The sequence below is a fragment of the Anas platyrhynchos genome, chromosome 3, assembly GCF_047663525.1.
Source record: "Anas platyrhynchos isolate ZD024472 breed Pekin duck chromosome 3, IASCAAS_PekinDuck_T2T, whole genome shotgun sequence".
Classification (NCBI taxonomy): Eukaryota; Metazoa; Chordata; class Aves; order Anseriformes; family Anatidae; genus Anas; species Anas platyrhynchos.
In genome coordinates, this window is record NC_092589.1 from 57,107,667 (window position 1) to 57,127,220 (window position 19,554).

Here is a 19,554-nt window from a genome sequence, read left to right on the forward strand (position 1 = left end):
GAACTAGAATATCTGCAGTAAAACAAATCAGTTATTTTCTTTGTGAGACCAAGTTGAACTGCCGGAGGACTGCTGGCAGCTTGTAAACTTGTATCAAAGACAGGAACACTTTTAAGTCATTACCAACCACATTTATTGATTACATACTTTTGCTGAACAGATGATTGCTTTCCAAGACCAAAGCCATGCATTACCACAAACTAAACAATGCTTTTGGTGACAGCTCTGACATTTGGTCTTTTCAAGAGAAGGCAACAGCAGGTCAGAATTGGAGTACACTGACTGCACAGCACTCCCTGCTCAGATGCCGTGTTGTATCTGGCAGTGCTAAGAGAGCAGCTGAATGTAGCGTTGTCGATCTTGTACACATTAAGGGTACTGAAAGACTACAATTTTTGGAAGACAAGGGAACAATCTGTTTAATCTCAGCCTGAAATCTTGTTTCTGCATAGGGTGAAGTGACTACATATTAAATATGTTCTGTTTCTTTGTTTCAGATTGCACAGAAGCTGAGGCAGGCACTCAGCCGCTTTCCTGTGATGTAGAGAGTATCAAGTAGCCAACAATGAAGAACAACCCCGAAGTGCTTTTCTGATTTGGGGGCAATGCCAATAAACTTGTTAGCCTTTGCCAGCCAAAAAAAAAAAATAGTTGTGGGGAAAAAATGAATTATTTAAAATGTTTACTTTATCAGCCTCAATCCATAAGATAAGATTCTTTATCTTCAGTGCTCTACCCTTTGTATCATTATTTAAGTGAAAACAGCTAGAAAATGCTGTCAGTTGTAGGGTCTAAGTCATCTAACTGGTATGTTGCCATGGACTTCATGAAGACTTGCATCTATCAGATGTTCTTCCAAAAACCCTTCATCAGTGTCAGAATTACAGTTTTAAGTGGGGAAGTAGACAAGCCTCAGAAAATGACTTTACTGCTCATTATATTCAATTTTGCTCTCTAGCAGTTCAGTAGCCAGGAGGAATTATATTTGTATGTTTCTGGTACATATTGATAATAATCTCCTGAACAAACACTTGTTCTAGGTTTTGCTTCCCATATGCAGCCATGGCAGGGGTCATAATGAGTCCCATTATGACTTCTAGTAAATATCATCCCTAATCCCCTTTCTTCTTTTCCTTATAACTAAACTTTCTTCTTGTGGCACAACACCTCAGAGCTTATGTCAAGGCTCTTTCTTTCTTGCTATGCACTGTGTAAAACGACAAAGTACAAACATAGAGCCATTCAGGATGGTGTGAAAAACAGTTTTCCATGCCAGCATTTTGACACCCACGCAATGTTATGCCATAAGGCACTGGTGTTCCTCAGTGCTGTACCTCTTAGAGAGTTTTAAGTGTTTCAGTGAAGGGGACACTGTCACATATAACACAAACTGATAGGAGTCCCCAAATTCCAACAGAGCTCAGGTTTTCACAAAGCAGTATGGTATGCTATTGGCTTGGGTTTACTTTTGTTACCTCCTGATGCAAACTAAAAGGTGACAAAGGTACTGAAGAATGTCAGTTATCACACAGACTCTGTGCTGTGATCATCGTCTCTTATCAAGTGCCCCGCTGTCATCTTTCTTACTACTGAAATATCACTTGAGGCCTGGGCTTTTTTGACCAAAAACCCCAGCCTCAATCCTGTTCAAGATGGGCACCAACTACAGTAATTCATTTAATGTCATAAGCAATCAGAAAAGCCAAAGTGCAATTTTTGCTAAAAATGTGCCTAGAACGTAAACATTTTAGCAAAAAGCTAATCTTAAAGCAAAGGCATTTTCCCACAAGCCATTCTAAGTGACGGGTACAGTCTGCTGGCTGAATAGTTGCCTTACTCTATTTCGCATTGGTGTTATTTTTGTGTGTTAGAAGGAAAATCTAGGTCTGCCTGAATAACCTGAAACCAAAATAAGCAAGACTTAAGCCTAAGTCCAGATGCTTCTCAGTGTCACGGGTCTTGTTCACGTTTTATAAACCTTGTCTTTTCCCCCTCCCAATTTTAGTTGTTTGCTTCCAAAATTCCATAGCGCAGTGTTGTTTGATACAGCCATTTAAATATGTACAAATTGTAAAGAATGTGTATAAATGTTTTACACCAAATGTAAGATCTGCTTGCATGTAGAAGCAGCTTATATAATAAATTGTTACAATGTGTACAGTAAATTCTGAAATCACTTTTTCAAGCCAGCATTTTTTTTAGCTTTTGTATATTCACTTTTTGGTAAGGATTTCTCTTTGTAACAGATTCTCAATTTGGGAGGGGGAACGGGGGTAAAAGACTTTTTTACCAATTTTTGAATAGCTCCATATGCACTACAGTTGAAGGTTCTTTATCTTGAATAGATTGTTTTGGAATTTAAGTGTAAGTTGTGCGTTCCCAGTGCAGGGAAGCTATGATAGTAGCAACTGTGTCAGAGATGCAACATTTTGGCAAAAAAAGAAAAACTGTTTAAGGACTTCTAGTAAAAATGAAGTAAATGATAATAAATATTTATGTATACCCACAAGACTATTTTTTTTCTTTTAAATCACCACATTGCTTTTTAACAGGGTGAGGCAGAATGAGCAAAACCTCTTTATAAGCTTTTCATCAGCTTACGGGCACTGGCTAGTGGAAGAATGAAAAGGCATCCATGTGCCTTCCCTAAAGCAGGCACCAGAACATAATGGTGTAATAGTGCTAGTTGGCTGCCAAACAGCAAAAGCTATGCGTGTGTTGTAGGGTTTCATTATTCAGGTCAGCCCAGCTCGTGGTTGATGGAGCCCTCCTGACTGCAAATAAGTAGGAGAGCACAGTGCTGCTGTGTATTCCTGGCTTTGTGTCAGCGTGGTGGTGACCCAGAATAGAAATTAGGTTGTCTTCGGTAGTTGTTTTTTTAATTAGACGTGAATAGTGGCATAGTTAAGTTGAGTGATTTGGGAGCAACAGAAAATCTTCACTCTGAAGACGCAGTCATAAAACAAAAACAACTTAGAGTAAGACTCGAGCAGTGCCCTTCAGTATTTCATTTGTCATAGCTGAATAACTAATCTCTGGAGTAGCAAAAAGCCTTAAAACTGTTTCTTGATTTACGCTTTTCCTGAAAGGTGAGACATATCCAAACAGTGACACCACCCCCAATGACTGTAAAACATGTCAAATGCCTTAGCTGTTTGGTTTAATTTTATAATTGTTTATTCTGTTACAAAGTTTATCATATAACAACAAAAAATTAGCTGTACAAAAGGAAGTGCTACATGTATTTCTTTCTTGTCTGCAGCAACACCTACCATGTCGGGAGTAGACTGCAGCAGTAGATGACTTTTTTTGGAAGAGTACTTACTGTCTATTGCAATTAGAATATTCTTTCATGTTATAATGAGGCTTGGCTTTGCATGAATATAGAAACTTGGGCATTACTGAGCCATTTGTTTTTCAATAACAAAGTTCTTCAGCAAGCATTACCTTATCCCACACTTTATACTGTGCATAATGATGAAATAATATACATGAATTTTACTGCTACCAATATCGATTTTGTACAGGGCAGCATGATGGTTCAGACTAAAAGCCTTATAAAGAAAGGCAGTGCATCTCCTGGGGTGTAATCTGAAATAACACCACACAGTCTGGGCGGGCCAAAACCACTCCACAGCCTTGTGGTGTGCATCCGTCTGCTGGAAGCAGAGGATGGCAAGCATCCTGCTCCTGCAGCTTCTGCCTGCCTCAGTGCTTCATGCTGAGATGGGTGAGCACGTGCCAGGGGAAGGTGAGTTATCTGCAGTTTTAGAGTTTTTTGTTTTCTCCACTGAATGTACTTTCCACATTTTTCTGTAAGTTTTCTTGTATAATTAGCACTAATGGCACTAATAAAATTGCAAACAAGCATGGAACAGTAGAGGTAATGTGTTCAGCAGGAAAAAAAAATCTAAAGAATCTTTAATGAAACCAACGTCATAGAATTAGAAACATACAGACTGGATGGAGAGCAACCTGTATGCCCCATACTATGACAGTATCAATTACAGCCAGACTATTTTAAAGGACACATGAGTCACAGATGCACACTGTGTATAACACAGAGATTCCAGAACATGCCAGCATAGCCCTTTTCAGTAGGCCAGCACTTTACCACTTGGAAAGATTTCCCTTGCATCCATCACTTACCTAAGTTGTGTGTACATAAAATGCTACCTTTTAAGCTTTTATTTTTTTCAGCTAGACAATGTTTAATAATACTTACGTATTAGATGTCTTACTATATCCCTTCAGGAATCTTTTTAACATAAGCCATCCTGTTTTAGTAATTTTTTCCTCATATCAATGTGTATCACCTCTATTCCCAGGGGTGCATGAAACAAACAAAAAGGAGTGTACTTGAAACTTTTCTATGATACGTACGGTGAGATCTGTCCTCTGCCTTGTGCAAGCACTGTTATTACATTCCAGAGTGAGGACTGTAGTTCTCACCTTCTGCCATCTCATCACTTTATGGTATTAACTCCTGTGTTGCTCTGCTACAGTGCTGCCTGGCTGGGTGACTTCCATACAGTGTTCAAATACGACAGAGCTTTGTGCATTAAAACAAATGAAACATAACTCCCAGCCATGTTTCCAGTTTATGATACTCAGTTCTGTCTCTCTCTTCAACCCAGACCAACCTGAGATATTTTTATTTTTTTTAGCTTTAGATAAGTTTATTAATAATTATATTCCAAGTAAGTCAGTAAGTCCATTTTAAGCTTGTTTTATGCCTACCTGGTAGCCATCATGTTTAGAATATGTTCTTTTAAATTTCTTATATCACTTGAATGTGAGAAATCTCTCAAAATCAGTACTAAAACCCTCCTGTATTGTACTTCTATATTCACTGCTTTTAGTTTGACTGGAAGATTAGTCTGAGGAATTTGACTGTTTACATTGATTCCTCTCAACAAACTCAGATTAGCCTTTTTTTTCCCTAATGTTTTTATCCTATGGCTGTTTGCACATCAATTGTTTAAGTATTGTTCTAGCATCCTTGGTGTACTGAATTTAAGCTTATGTAATTTATTTGTTTCATAAAGATAAGCAATGTGTTTACTTACTTTTTATTTCTGGGCATTTTAATCTTTCCTAATTGGTCATGTTTTCTTAAACTATCATAGACAGATTGTGGAGACTTTTAAGTACTACATGTTTGGGTTACTTTTCAGTTTTGATCCTGCCCCCAATGCACTGGCCCAGAGGAACAGAGGACACGCAATGCGTCTGTGCACGTATGCAGCGAGGTGCAGTGCTCGTGCTAGGTAAGGAGGCTGAGCAGTCCCAGCGGGCTGACAAGGCTGTGCAGTGAGTGTGGCAAAGAAAGGCATCAACTTGGAAAGCAGAGCTGCCAAATGGGCTAGTAACCAGGCAGGGTCTTTGACCACGTAGCAGAATTGGTAAAAGGGAAGGAGGGCTACAGAAGAGAGTACATGTCATCAGGCAGCTCAGAAGAGGGTCGGCCGCAGCAGTGGAAAAGCATTGCCTGAAGCACTTGGACAGGCAGAGACAGTGAATCTGGAGTAAAATAAATAGTCTCTTTTAAGGTTCTGACATCCTTGTTAGGGATTCCTGAAAAGATTTTCCCAAAGGTAGGATTTTTCCCAGGCCAGAAGCAGTGAGAGATGGGGCAATGGTTAAGTTAACTTTTAGCTGTACGGGTGCCTGACAGAAATAACTATGCTTTGGAGCCCTGCTGCACTTTCAGCCATGATACATTTCTTAGGAAAATGTTATTGTGTTGCACTACATAGAAGGGGTGTGCTTAAGATGTTGGGATAAAAAAGAAGGGGTGTCCCTGGTTCTGGAATTGTAGAGAAGGTGGGTTGTGTACACAGAGGGGTGACAACAGAAATGCTGTGTGTATAAACATGGCACTTGGTGCAGGGAAGGAAGAGCACGGCCTGTTACCAAAACCAAAAGTATCCTGGGACAGAAAGGTGCCTGGGGCACCTCCTCACCCTCTCTACCCCTTCAGCTGATATCTAACTCCAGAGCTCCTGGTGGCTTGTAAGGGTAAAGTTTCTGACACAAGCAAAAAGTACCTCTTAAATTGCCTGTCACCGTGTCCACTCACATCCAGCTGCAATTATATGATGCCTCGGTGACTAATGAAGTTGGTCACCCACAGGCACCTCGAAAATAGCAAGGCAGCAGACTGGAGTTTACATGATAGGGGCTGTCAAGAGCATGCTCTTATTCTTTCTGTGCTAAAGGAGAGGATAAAAGGACTGAAAAGGGGACCTTTATAAGTTGAGGGGGTAGCCTTTCATTTGTAATCAATTATAGTAGAAGATCAGTCTGTTCAAAAAAAATGTTACATTTGTGGATGAAACGGGATGTTAAACACATCCTGGTACTTCTAATGCAGAAGCTAAGTATCAGGCTTTCAGATTTGTGATCACATCAAGATAACTAGGTTACTTAAGGTACTCAAGGGTAGTTAAGGTACTCAATGTTGCACTCTATAGCCCTTTGTATAATAGAGTGGTGACATCTTAGAATCATGGAGTCATTAACGTTGGAAAAGACCTTCAAGATCATCTGGTCCAACCATCCCCCTACCACCAATATCACCCACTAAACCATGTCCCTAAGCACCATGTCCAACCTTTCCTTGAACACCCCCAGGGACGGTGACTCCACCACCTCCCTGGGCAACCCATCCCAGTGCCTGACTGCTCTTTCTGAGAGGAAATGTCTTCTAATTTCCAACCTGAACCTCCCCTGGCACAACTTGAGGCCATTCCCTCTAGTGCTACCACTGGGTATCTGCAAGAAGAGGCTGACAATTTCAGGTAGTTGTAGAGAGCAATAAAGGTCTCCTAGGACTATGAATTACCCTAGAAAAATAATCAGGTTAAAATGATTTATTATTAAAATATTTCTGTTTCAAGCCTAGCTCAACAAATCACAAACTTTTGGTAATGTTTGTAAATCTAGATAGAATTCAGAAGAGGTGAACTACCTATGAGCTGAAAAAGGTAAGTAAAATGCATCCCTTCGTTCTGGTTCCTCTTCGCTTAATCCTTTTTTGGGGGAAGAGTACCTCCCTGCTCCCATGTGATCCTTGTGCATTGTCTGCTCATCTAGCCCTTTCTGGACTTGTGAAAATTTCTTGCATGCCTAATGTAAATTGCACTAGATTCACTTTGCTAACATCACTGAGATCCTGTGTCTCATAGGGCAGAAATATATCATTGTTGGTATGTTCTCACCATTTTGTAAGGCTGTCTTGAGGGCTTTGGTTAGCTTAAGGTTCTTTATCATAACACCCGCAGTCACTACTGTACTAGGAACCTGAAATATTTACTGGCATTTCTCAAAGTCCCTTGAAATGTCTATATGAGAATCCTCCTCCCCCCCACCCACTTCTTTCTTAGCTGCCACTATAATTTCTAATGACATGCTGGAAGCACAGACCTTCAGAAGCCCAGAACAAGACCCCCTGTTCATCCCCTGTTCATCTACATGTATTTTACTATTTTTAATGAAATTCTTTCCAAGCCAGACCCGGGATCTCATCAAATTTGGTGCATCCAATAACTCAATGATTCACCAAGTTAAACTATTGCCAAAGGGGAAGGCACCTCAGAAGTGAGGGCTGTACAGGGGTCAGGGACAGCTTTCTAACTGATGATTCATTTGTGAGCAGCTGACTAGTATTTCTAAGCTCAGATTTTGTTTAAAAACTAAACAGCTGGAAGAGAAGAAGTTAAATATAGCATCTGATGCACTGTAGTAGCAAAATACAAACCACACAACTTGCTGTTGGGGGGAGCTGTGGAGCTTGACCCTTCCCCAGGAGTTTCCCTCGGATCCTGCTCCACAGGACTGCATCGCTCAGGATTCATCATGCCTACAAAGAAAGATGAGAAGGAAGGAAGCTCTGCGTTTGTCTTCCCTGTTTAAATAGCGACACTTTCCTGGCTGTTCCCCAAACGCACCTACCAAACGTACAGCAAGGACTTTTTTATCTGAGGCAAACCTTTGGGAAGAAGGTAGGAATAGAAAGCTTCTTCCCCAGCTTGAATGTGCTTATGTTTACTTGGCAATAGGTAAACTTTTCTAGTAAGAACTAGTGCCAGGCTAGCTGCTGCTTATAAACACAGCCTTCACTCTTGGCAGAAAGGAGAAGAGGAGGGGATTAAAAAAAAAAAAAAAAAGCGTTCATGAAAGTCTCCCAAAATGTAAACCAAATCCACACTCAGTAAGAGGAAGTTGCTAGCTAAAGAATGCTATGGTGCAAAGTAAATCTCCAGCAGGGCTGTGTGGCAGCTATTCTAATGTGGTGCAAATCCAGCATGAGAAAAGGGCAACCTGCGAAGGCTGCACTGGTTTCAGAGGGGATTGAAGGTCTAGAACAGTTCCCAGAAGAGTTCAGAAAAGCTCTGTTTGTAGGTGCTGTCTGGCATCCCTCCTCTTTGAATGAGCTACTGCATTCATATTGTAATTATCTGGTGTTAGTGTCTGTAATAAAAGTGATTAGTAATAAACCTTTCTCTGGTATGGGGAAAGCCAAGGCGGATGTGTGTCACCTCTGTCTGCTTTCCCTCAGCCCCAGGATGCAGAGGCACCTGAGCTGCCCCACGTGCAGCCAAAGATCCTCCAAAGCCTTTGGGCTCTGCTCTGCACCCTATAACAGCAGCTGTGTGAGGTGGCTGCTGGCCAGGTCAGCCTTCTGAGCAGCAGCTGCTAGGACTGAACCAAGCTTTAGTTACCTTCTCGTCTAGGAGGCATTTTAGGCTCACTGAGCATCTCTGCTTTTATTCGGGCGCACTATGAGTTCTCTGCCTCAGTCTTTCCATGTGGAAAAGCTCTGCACCAGTCCTGGCCCTTCTGTGTAGCTTGCAGTAAATCTCCAGGCTCAGACGAAGTTTATTTCCAATTTCTGGAAGGAGTAAAGAGAGAATTCAGCTGAACTCCTACCAAAATATGCAGAGAAAGCTACTCTGAAAGAAAAGCACATGAAAGCTGTTGTTCTTTTTAAAAACCACAGGTAGCAATCGCAGGGATGGCCAAGATGCCGCTCTCCCCATGCACCAGGATCACTACTAACAGAAAGTAAAGACCAGGGGAGCAACTGGACAGAAAGCAGCAGAGCACAAAGCAGGGAGAAGGGAGGGCTAGCAACGAAGAGCAAGGGTAATGGCAGTGGAAGGAGTGGGAAGCTTTTCCAGCCACACTCACAAGTCCCCTTTCCACTCTCCCTTGCTCTAATCATCCTGCTGGGATTATTCTGGCCTGCCCAGGTGCTGTGCTCACCCCTTCCCACACAAGATATCGGGAAGTCCTGAATTTTTTGGCTTTTTGGGACCAAAAGCCAGCAACTATCCTGGGAACAGAGTGCAGATCTCAGGGAACAATGGTTTCTCACCCCCCTTCTGCCCTGCAATTTCTGAGCCCCATTCCCTGGAGTAAAAGCAGGATAACAGCCTTGAAATTAGTTTAGCTGTAATTCCTGCAGCTTTCAATCAGCAAGGTCAGGGAGCCCAAGACTGGCCTACCCACCTATGTGGGGTAAACACTTCTGCCACGTGTGCTGTGAGCAGTCCTCACACCAGCAGGGATTGCAGGAGGACTACAGACAGTGCAATCTAAACCTTGTGCACTCTGGGGTAGGAATGGATTGTCCTTAGCCAACCTCAAACTCCCCTTATGCTTTGTATGTTAACAGCAGCCACGGCAAGGGTTAGAAGTACAAGCAAATCTTTCTACAAAAGCAATGCAAAATCTTTTTTACTGGAGCAGAACGGCACACCTAAACAAACAGCTCACGTTGTCAAAAAACAAATACTGACAAGCAAGCCAAATGAAAGCCTCTCTGCTCACTTGTACCACAGTCCGTGGATTTAACTGGTGCATTACGAATAATACAGCATACCAAAACAGTTGTTCAAATGACTCTAAACCATGGTATTTCCTCAGCACTTCTCTCTTCTGGTCTGTTCCCCTCACTCACACACGCTGTGCTATTTAGCCAGCCCCCCCTTCACAGCAGTGCTGACAGAAACAGCAGCTCTTCCTGGAAAACTCCCCTTTGAGGAAAAGCAATGCTACTCACTCTGCACTCACCATGTAGATGCAAATAAACTGCAGGGCTGTGAAGTATCTCGGCTCCTTATCCAGATTGCTCCTTCTCCTACACGGCCTAGCACTTCTTCAGTTTACAGCTGGTGTTGTACTGAGGAACCCCACTGAGGTTGCTGGTTTGAGCTGGTTCACGTTCACTGTCACTTCAAACTCCTCAGTCTAAGTCAGTTTATCATACAGCTGCTGACAAGAAGAGGAACACTTGAGATTTATTGCCCAATGCCATTTTTACAGGCCTTATAGAAGTTTACAGAAAATATTTGGGAAAAAAATAAAATAAAAATTAGTCTTTCAGGTAAATGAAAATGTTCTTCTTCCTTCACATTAATGTGTTATTACACTGACTCTTGCTCCCCTAACTCTCTGGTCTGAAACTCATCCCAAATCTGAAAATTAATGGGCAGGGCTCTCTAAATCATGAGGCATAAATACCACAGAGCATCTGTTTATAGAATGAAATGAGAGGAACAGGCTTAACTTGAACTTAAAAGCACCACATATGTTGTACTGGAAACAACTAAAATGGAAAAAAATGTTGACACAATGTGATAATAGGAGAGAGAAGCTGCAAGCACAGGACAGTTTTGGTTGTTTTGCGAGGGTGACTGAATACATGGCATTTTTCTGTGTGGCTAATATCCAGTATACAACCAGATCTGGGTCCATTATCAAAGGCACTGTCTAGAAATCCTGTATTATAAGGAATAAGCAGCAAAAAAACTCCTGAACCTTGCATGTCAGGAATGTTTCCCATCAACCTTAGGTATGAGAATTGGGTTTCTGGATTATATGTAAGATTTGGGAAAAATTACCCTAATCACAGAGATAGGAGGCTCCTTTTGTCAGTGGTTGCAGGGTGGTGGTACTGTTGTGTACGGTTGTGCTCTTCCATGCTCCTGGCACAGATCACTGCTGCCACATGCTCTGTTTAAAGCAGTTTTAAAGAAAGACCTCGGAGACCTTTCTGAAGAAAACCACTGAAGAAGTAAAAGTGCTGATAATATATTCATCCACACAAGAGGAAGTATGAGTCAAAGAACAGCAGTATACTTTTCTGCCTTGCATTCTCCGAAGTGGGTTACTAATTCTTCTGGAAAGCAGCGATCTCCTGCACTCTTGGTACAAATCCATGTCTCACAAGGTAAGCACTTAGCTTTTAAAAACCTACTGATGTCACGATTTGATCACATAAAAGCGGTGCTCTCCAAACAGACCATTCTCTTCTCCTCCCTCCCCACCCCTTTTTTTTTCCTAAATATTTGAGCAAATCTGATTTTTTTTTGTCCTATTGGAAAATGCTACAAATGTAACTAGTAAGCAGTGAAAATAAATGCAGTTAAAGTGCTCCGTTATCCTCACAAGTGTTCAAGCAACTCCCACTAATGCTTATACATTGAAATTCTTCGAATATGTGCTCCCTCAAATGTCCAATTGCACTGAGGGCAGACTGTAAATAAGCTTTAAATAAATTAACGCTAATTAGAATCACATATTGAGCATGGAAGCTCCGTTGCCCCTGCCCTCTCTTCCCAACCCTCGTTTTTAAGTGCCTCATTGGAGGACCCATCTGCTCTTTATACTCCTCTTTTCTGATGTGTAGTCTGTGCATTGCCCGATGGAACAACTCATGGAAGATTCTTGTGTTAGTGTTATTCATTTACATATGAATCTCAGTGAAAGGGAGCAGAAGCTAACATTTTCTCAAGAAATCACATACTGTGCCATGAAAATCATCCCTGCGTATATGAAACCCTGCTGTGACTTGACTGGCTTTATTTTCTCCTCAACTTTTCCAATTTGGTATGACTTGGTTATCTAAAAAAAAATTATATACAAGCTTGTTTTCTGCTCTTTTTAATTATTTACATGTACATTAATCTTCTGTATCATAGTCAGCTTCTAGTTGTATCTGCGCCTTTTCTATCCTTGTATTCACCTGCTTGTCTGGCTAGCTGTAACACCTCAACAATGAAAGTCACAGATTCTAAACCACCAAGAAATCTCTACTCTTCCTTCTTACAAATACAGAGAATTAATAGAACAGCTTAATTCTTATTTAGGATTTAATTTAGGCATGACTTTGCTGCATTGGGCCAGCATTTTGTCTCCTCCTGTACTCCGTAACACCAGTATGTGCCACATACTAGAGAAATGCCACACCAGGCAGTCTGCGATTGCATCTTTCTGAAATTTTCTTCATAGTTGGCTGACGGACAAGAAGAGGGCCTCTTATGCCTTATCAAAACTATACACCTTGATATGGGTAATCACAAATCCGCTATTGCTGTTCACGTTCAACAGAAGTGTGCACAAAATTTGTCAGAAGATAAAAAAAGACCTTTTGCTCACCAGAAAAAAGTGCCAACTTACGAGTGACATCTCTGTCCGCGTAGATATTGAGCAGTTCACTTTAAATCCAAACTTTCTCTTTTACCAAGTATCTTGGTTTTCCTATAAGGAGTTCCAGAAGTCTAGGCAAGAAGCTGTGGAAAACTTTGTGGCTTCCTAGTCCTTTGAACATGAGAGAGGAGTACCTACAACTAATCACAGGCATGTCAGTCTGGAAGAAAGAACAACATTTCTATCTGGGTGTCTGGTCACTATTACTGCCTGAAAAATGCCGCCTGCCTAATGCTGCTCATCTGCACATAGTTTTGGGATGAAGAACGTTAAGCTTTAAAACAGCTGCTGTTACTGAAAATAGTGCCTTAGGAAAAGGCTGGTCTGGGTGAAAGCAGCGCCTGCCTCGCTAGATAGAGCTCTGGCTTAGTGCACACAGTTAAACTGCAAGTGGAAGAGGAGGTGAGAAATTCCTCTGACCTCCCACCAACACTTCACGCACAGCTTTTTCATTAGCAGCATCTACAAAAGGGTCAGCACTCCACCAGAGCATCCCTCGGCCACTGCTGGTACAAGTTCAGAGCCTGAATTCGCAGCCCAACCTTCTGCCCGTCCAGGACAGCCTGCGGCCGGGGAGGCTGAGTCTAAAGCCAGTTGGCTCCCAGTCCACCACCTTCAGCAGCTGAACCTTCGATGTTTGTTCACTTGGCGAGTCTCACCCAAGAAAGGTGCTGTGAGATTTAGCCTACTCACCTAGTTAAAGCTAGGCATATGTTTAAGTGCTCTGCTGAACTGGAAGAGCAGGTCTGCTTTATTAACCCACCCCTCTCCCTTCCAAATAATTGGTTAAAGGGTAACACCGATACAAAAATATTAGTATTAAGTTTCTTTTTCCTGCTGTACGGATCACAGACAGCAGGGGTGAGGAGTAAGGGATCCTCGTTGGGAAAGGCTGTAAACGAGGGGCATGTAGAAAATACTGCTGCTGTCTTAAGTGCAGAAAGTGTCTCTGCATCACTCCTCTTACGCTCCTGGCAAGGTCAAATGTTCCTTGTCAGCTTCTAAACAGACAAATAAAGCATGCTAATTTATCGCGTGTGCTTCCTACACTCCCCAGAGTTATTTTAAAGGAGATGTTGTTGACTTTGCTGAGAAACGGTGACCTAGCTCCAAGCACATCAAACTGTTTCTGTAACAAAGTACCAGATGTCTTTGCACACAAAGTTCTTTACACAGGCAAGACAAGCGTAACCAACGAGAACAGAAACCTCTTCCCTCAATTTCACTGGGAACGTAAGAGGTGACAAAAAAACCCACAGCTACTTTCAGAGCAACACTGGAGTGCTTCAGCCTCCAAATTCTTCTCTGTGGCAAATTCAGCTTCAAATAACTCACTCCAGTATCAACCAGAAAATGTGAAAACAATAAAAGGCTTTGCATACTAGCAACGCTAACTTATTGTTTTTGATGTCATGCAGGAAAAGCTAGGCTGAGATATTTCCCCTATTTCTTCTTTGCTCTGTGTAGTCACAAGTTTCTCGGAAAAAGGCAAAACCCAAAATATTTTCCATGACCTTGCAGGCGCACACATTTCCTGAGGAATTTGTGACCACTAAGGCCATTTGTGACCACATGTCAGGTGGCTGTAAATCTCCAGGAAATGCCCTCACAAATAATCTCTGATATTTGGTTTCAGAGCTTTAAAAAGAATTACCATTGCTTCTTTTTCCACACTGATTTTTGTTGGTTTCCACTGTATTTCAGCATTTTTTGCACAAGAGTCCCCGTGTTTGCATAGATCACTCAATAGCTCATAAAGACAAATGGGTTCATGGACATTCATCTGTTCCGTGCCCCAAAGCCTAAAATATGGAGCACACACGGCTCTTCCAGGCACCCTAGTAGACAGCTGGGCATAACACAGCCAGCTCTCCCTGGTTCTGCCCCACTCTGATTTTTAACACCTCTGCTGTTCCCCTTCTGTGCCCTTCTGACCGATGTACGTGATCCGTGTCTCTGGACCGATGTTCAAAGCCACCTGCTAACCAGCACGCAGGACTCGTTGTCATTAATGTGGTTATCCAGGCCTCGTAAACATCCATTTCCATAAGGACCTAGGAGTGGAAGTCATTAAATGCATAGCGTGTTTCAGAGGTAAACAAGGAGCTGGGGAGGTGAAGGGACTGAAAATAAGAGCGAAATGAGTAATGACTTAGAAGAAGATGGGAGTGTTCAGAAATCACAGCTGTCCATAGCAGCTGGGGTAACATCTGAATTTCTAATTACAGCAAAGAACTGGGCTTAAAAATCTGTATAAATACAGTGAATATATTATATTCAACACGCTTTGCCGCAGGTGAGTTAACAGGAAGGAAACTTTATCAGCTGAACACTATCCTACCACAGAGGCTACCCTTCTAACATATCAGTGCTGCAATTTTGTTTGATTTGCCTTTCACATAACTGCGGTCAGCAAACAAGAGATCTTAAAAATTCCTCCCTGTCTGATAGGGAGATAGATAGAAGGATTTCCCTCCCTCTCCTGCAGATACACGACTTGCAAACGGAGTTGGAAGGAAAACAGGAAAGCAAAGGAGTGTTACTGCTGTCAAGAGATAATCTACTCTTCAAACACTCCTGCTTTTCCCTGCATGCAGAATAGTTGAGTTAGCCCACTGGCCTGTTGCTTCTGTCAGCTAGAGGCAGCAGAGACATCAGGTAAATACTGAGAGGCAATCGTCTATGAGAACATTAAGACAGATAATGATGCAAAATATCTGTGGATGCTCAGAGGTAGAAAAGTGATTTCAAAAAAAAAAAAAAGATGAGAATGTGAAGAGGGTCAAAGAAACTGATGCGATGAAACCATCAGAGCAAATGATTAAAGGAAAGAAAAAGTTCACTAAGAAAGGCAGATGAAATGAAAAAAATGCCAAGGAGTTGATAAAGGTTTATGGCCCATGTGAAAACAGCTGTTCTGGGAAAGAGAATGATTTCACCTGGGGGACTCCTCAGCTCAGGAATTAATCAGTTTCTATGTTAGTCACATACAAAAGCTCCATGGCAAAAGACAGCTCTGCTCCAAACATCACCTAAATGGTGAGCCATTAATCTCAATATTTTCACGTAAATATGGATTTTTGTGTTGAATGACGGTTGGTTTGGTTAGATGAAAAGATTTTGTCTGCCATAAAACACAGCAAAGAAAACTTTTGCATGCCCCCTTTGTATATCAATCAAGCCCCTCACTGTCCTTGGAGGTCTTCAAAAAAAAAAGGACATGGTCCTAGGCAACTTGCTCTTGGTGACCCTGCTTGAACAGGGGCATTGGATTAGGTGGGCACCAGAGGTCCCTTCCAGCCTCAGCCATTCTGTGATGTTTCTAAGGCAACTGACCTGTGAGATATCTAATTAACTGATTTACTGCTTTTTCAGTAATTGTGGCATCACTCCTTTAAAAACACATCTTTCTGTACTTTGGATGTTTGTATCCAGAACCCTCCAAAAAGGTCTGAAAATATCAGGTTAAAAAGGATTCTGTTAATGAGCTTTGTCAGTCATGCTGCTAAGGGGGTCCATTTTTCCACCTTCATCTGAGTTTTCCTCTTACATCTTAATTTCCTCACATACAATTGAGGTACTGAAAACAATATTATCCAAGGTGCACCAGTTCTTTCACTTCTAGTATTTTGTTCAACAACTCTGACAGTATGCTTTTTTATTAATAATCCTTAATTATGTGTTGTTGTGGTTTAACCGCAGCAGGCAGCTAAGCACCACCCAGCTGCTCTCACTCTCCCCAGCTGGGATGTGGTCTCCCACCTTTCTCATTCTCTTGAATGTGAAAGGTAAGAAGTGTGAGAACTTGTGGCTTGAGATAAAGACAGTTCACTAGGTAAAGCAAAAGCTGTGGTGTACAAGCAAAGAAAAACAAGGAATTCATTTGCTCCTTTCCATTGACAGGCAGGTGTTCAGTTCTCCAGGAAAGCAGGGCTTGTCACATCATGGTTTCTTGGGGAGACAAACACCATCACTCTGAATGTTCACCCCCTTCTTTACCCCAGCTTTTATTGTTGAACGTGACACCACACGGTGTGGGACATCCCTCTGGTTATTCTGGGTTCCCTGTCCCACTTGTGTATCCTTCCAGCAAACTCTTTGTGTACTCCCAGCCTCCTCGCTGGCAGGGCAGCATGAGAAGCTGAAAGATCCTTGACTGTGCAATCAGTGCTCTGCAACAACCAAAAACATCCGTATGTTTTCATATGTTATCATCACCAACTTCATAAAAAATCCCAAACACAGCATTCTACACGCCTCTGTGAAGAAAATTAACTTAACTAGGAGAATGATGTGTTCTCGTGAGTTGCTGCAAAAAGCACTACTAACAAAACTGCAAATGAATTACCAACATGGGCAAGAGTGACACGCCAGTGCCCTCAAAGTGATGGTTTGCTTTCATAATGGAGTTTAGAGGATGATGAAGAATCATTCCTCAAGGGCAAAAGAAACATCAAAAGAGACTTGTTGATATTTTTAAACACAGAAGTGAATGATCCAGGGCAACTTTCTAAAATCATATGATGCAGCTGTCTTTGGCAGCTCTGGTTATTTGAGCGATTCTTTCAGCATTTCATCGAAAGTAAGCACTTTATGAAAAGGGTTCACAGGGAAAGATGTAAAGAGATTCCTGGTGTGATTTTTCCGTAAGTCAGCTGTAAGAAAGCCATCTCTCTTCTGTTTAAAATTGTGTGTGATTAATTTGCACTCTTACATCCTCAGAGACCCCCAGACTTGGGGCAAGCTGCGTGCTCTCACTCACCACGCTTGTTTCATCCATGTATAAACAGGATTACTCTTTCTGATAGAAAGCACATCGGATCGCCTCCCATCCGCACGTCCTTGCATGTGTGTGTGCCTAACCTCCTCGGTCTGTTCCTTATGGCTGAACTCCGCAAGCCCTGAGCCCTGCAAACACTTCATCCTCGGCGGTCCCGGCGTGGATTCGTGACAGAAATCCTGCGAAACTAATGAAAAAAACGGAGTGTTTTTACACGAAGGGGCACTGTTTTTGATGGTTAATCACACCAAAGGGGACAAGGGCGCCTTGCGGCCCCCCAAGCCCTGCTGCCAGGGGGCGTTTCTGAGGCGACGGGCGGGCGGGGAGCGCCTCAGCGCCATGGCGGGGCAGGCCCGGCCGCTCCGCTCCGCCCGGCTCGTCCTCCCCGCCCCGGCGGCTCCTACCTGTCCCCGGGGAGGAGGAGGAGGAGCTGCCGGCAGCCGGAGGGACAAAGTTGACTCTCGAAAAGTTTCCGAGGGACCGCGGGTGGGGAGGGGAAGGAAGGGCGATCCCGGGAGCGGCAGCTCTCCGCCGTGCGCCGAGTCCCCATGGCGCTGAGCAAAGGGCTGCGGCTGCTCTGGAAGCAGGAGCCGAGGCCGAGCGCCCTGCTGGAGGCGCGCAGCCGCCGGGACTGCCTGTTGCTGGAGGCCGGCACCGTGGCGGCGCTCAGTAAGTGCGAAAAAAAAAAATAAATAAAACGAAAAATAAAGGGGAAGGTGTCGCGGTTGTGCCTGGTTTGGCACGCAGCGCTTACCTGCGCCTGCCGTCGTGGTGCGGAGGGGGGCTGTGGGGCTGTGGGCTGGCGCCCCCAAGGAAAGGGGTGAGGCTCAAACACTGCTTTTTTTTGGTAAAAAAACTGTCCGTACGTTGTGCTTGGTGCGATGCCGGTCACGTTGATCGCTGAGGAGAGCTACGGGGCATGAGGGAGCTGAATCAGATCGTCCACGGCAGGCTGTGTGTGGCAGGACACCCAGGCCAAAATGCCCCATTTCCAGCTGTGAGGGGTTATATCAGCGGGGAGAGCCAACAGGGGCTGTGGGAAGCCAAATATTTGCGTCAGAACAAGCTCCAGGAGTGCCAATCTTTTGACCTGTCCTGATAAAGATGTTGTTATTGTCACAACCTGCATGTTTTTAATTGCTATGGGAATGTTGTGCTGTGTGATACGTTGGAGGTTCAGTTTCTTGTTAGATTCATTGGTGGCGGTGGACATTAATGTGCAGGAAAATGTTACATTTTTCTATATGTTTTGCTGTCCAAGTTTTAAATGAACTGTCAAAGTTACAGTTCTGGTAGTACTGACCAGCATTTTACCCACTTTCCCTGGTCCAAAAACGTGTGGACATTAAAACTCTCCATTGACATCAATGAATTTTGGTCTTTTGTTACTCTGATATAAATCCAAAGCAATTCCATCGTCTAAAGCCAATGTGCATGAATAATGCTGACAGACCAGCCTTCATCTAGCAACCACCAAGCCATTTGAATGAGCAGTAGTTGGGAAGATTATTTGTAATCTTACTTATTTAAGGAATCACCAACTTGAAACAGATGTTTCTTTCCCAGTGTTGCTATCCTCCATCTAAATAGCCGTAGCTAGAAGTGATTGGAGAATTGATACAGTCTTTTAAAAAATACACGTTAATTTGGTACCTGAATTTTGAAGTAATGGTCTGTGTGGTGGCTAGTGTAAAAGCTTGTTTCTCCTGCCTTTTGAAAGTCCAATGTCACCTCTTGAGATAACTGTAATCATCTATGCCTTGACATCCAGCCTACTCCATGTTAATAGCTTTGTTATTTTAATTCATCTGGTTTCTCTTCCTGCCTTGGTTTGTTCTTGTACTGTAGGAAGAGCTAGTTTGTCCAGTCGAGCCTGTTTAATTCATTTCTTCTCTTTATGAAGCAAAGGACCAGAAAAGGAGGGAAAACCCTCAGTAGGTATTGTGATGGTAAATTTACAAGAATTGCAAAGAGGAAACTCCGCAGCCAGGGTGACAACAGAAACAACACGAATTCTGTTTTGACTGGCTTTGGGTTGTTACTGGCCGTAAAACACCTCAGCAGAAGATTAACATTTCTGAATAGTGATGCAATATGATGGCCACACAATTTTCAGTGAAACAGTATTTTTAAGGACAGTAGGTTTTTTTCCCTTCTCCTTCTCATGATGACACTGTAGGGTAAAACATGCTGTTTTGAATTTAAAAGTAGATTTTGCAACCCTAAGGCTTCAGTCCTGTCCAGAAGGATCGGTGACAGCGTAAACAAATCTTCCA

The 19,554-nt window shown here is 42.7% G+C and overlaps 2 protein-coding genes and 1 long non-coding RNA gene across 16 annotated transcripts in view; 2 read left to right on the forward strand and 1 right to left on the reverse strand.

Moving 5' to 3' along the window:
* Positions 1–2,509, forward strand: part of SNX9 (sorting nexin 9) — a 58,887-nt gene extending 56,378 nt beyond the window's left edge. For both annotated transcript variants that reach the window (XM_027454409.3, XM_027454408.3), the window contains exon 18: positions 498–2,509. In XM_027454409.3, the coding sequence (XP_027310210.2) occupies positions 498–545 (48 nt within the window). In that variant the 3' untranslated portion in view covers positions 546–2,509. The remainder of the gene's footprint in view (positions 1–497) is intronic.
* Positions 1,849–19,061, reverse strand: LOC106018982 (uncharacterized). Of its 8 annotated transcripts, none has more exons than XR_011808341.1 (6): positions 17,683–17,822; positions 17,261–17,465; positions 12,448–16,670; positions 10,081–10,278; positions 8,727–8,896; positions 1,849–7,864 (listed from the first exon to the last, which is right to left on the reverse strand). It is a non-coding gene; the product is annotated as an uncharacterized lncRNA (long non-coding RNA). The 8 variants fall into 8 exon arrangements; XR_011808342.1 differs by having other exon boundaries at positions 1,849–5,523; positions 7,763–7,864; positions 12,448–17,465; XR_011808340.1 differs by lacking the exon at positions 17,683–17,822 and adding an exon at positions 18,033–19,061 and having other exon boundaries at positions 12,448–17,465.
* SYNJ2 (synaptojanin 2) overlaps positions 11,115–19,554 on the forward strand; it is a 70,120-nt gene continuing 61,680 nt past the window's right edge. For 4 of the 6 annotated variants that reach the window (XM_038177450.2, XM_038177451.2, XM_027454406.3 and 1 more), the window contains exon 1: positions 17,813–17,947. In XM_038177450.2, the coding sequence (XP_038033378.2) occupies positions 17,827–17,947 (121 nt within the window). In that variant the 5' untranslated portion in view covers positions 17,813–17,826. Of the gene's footprint in view, positions 11,240–17,812; positions 17,948–19,554 lie in introns of those variants that run through there. The other 2 variants (XM_072035947.1, XM_072035949.1) reach the window with 2 other exon arrangements.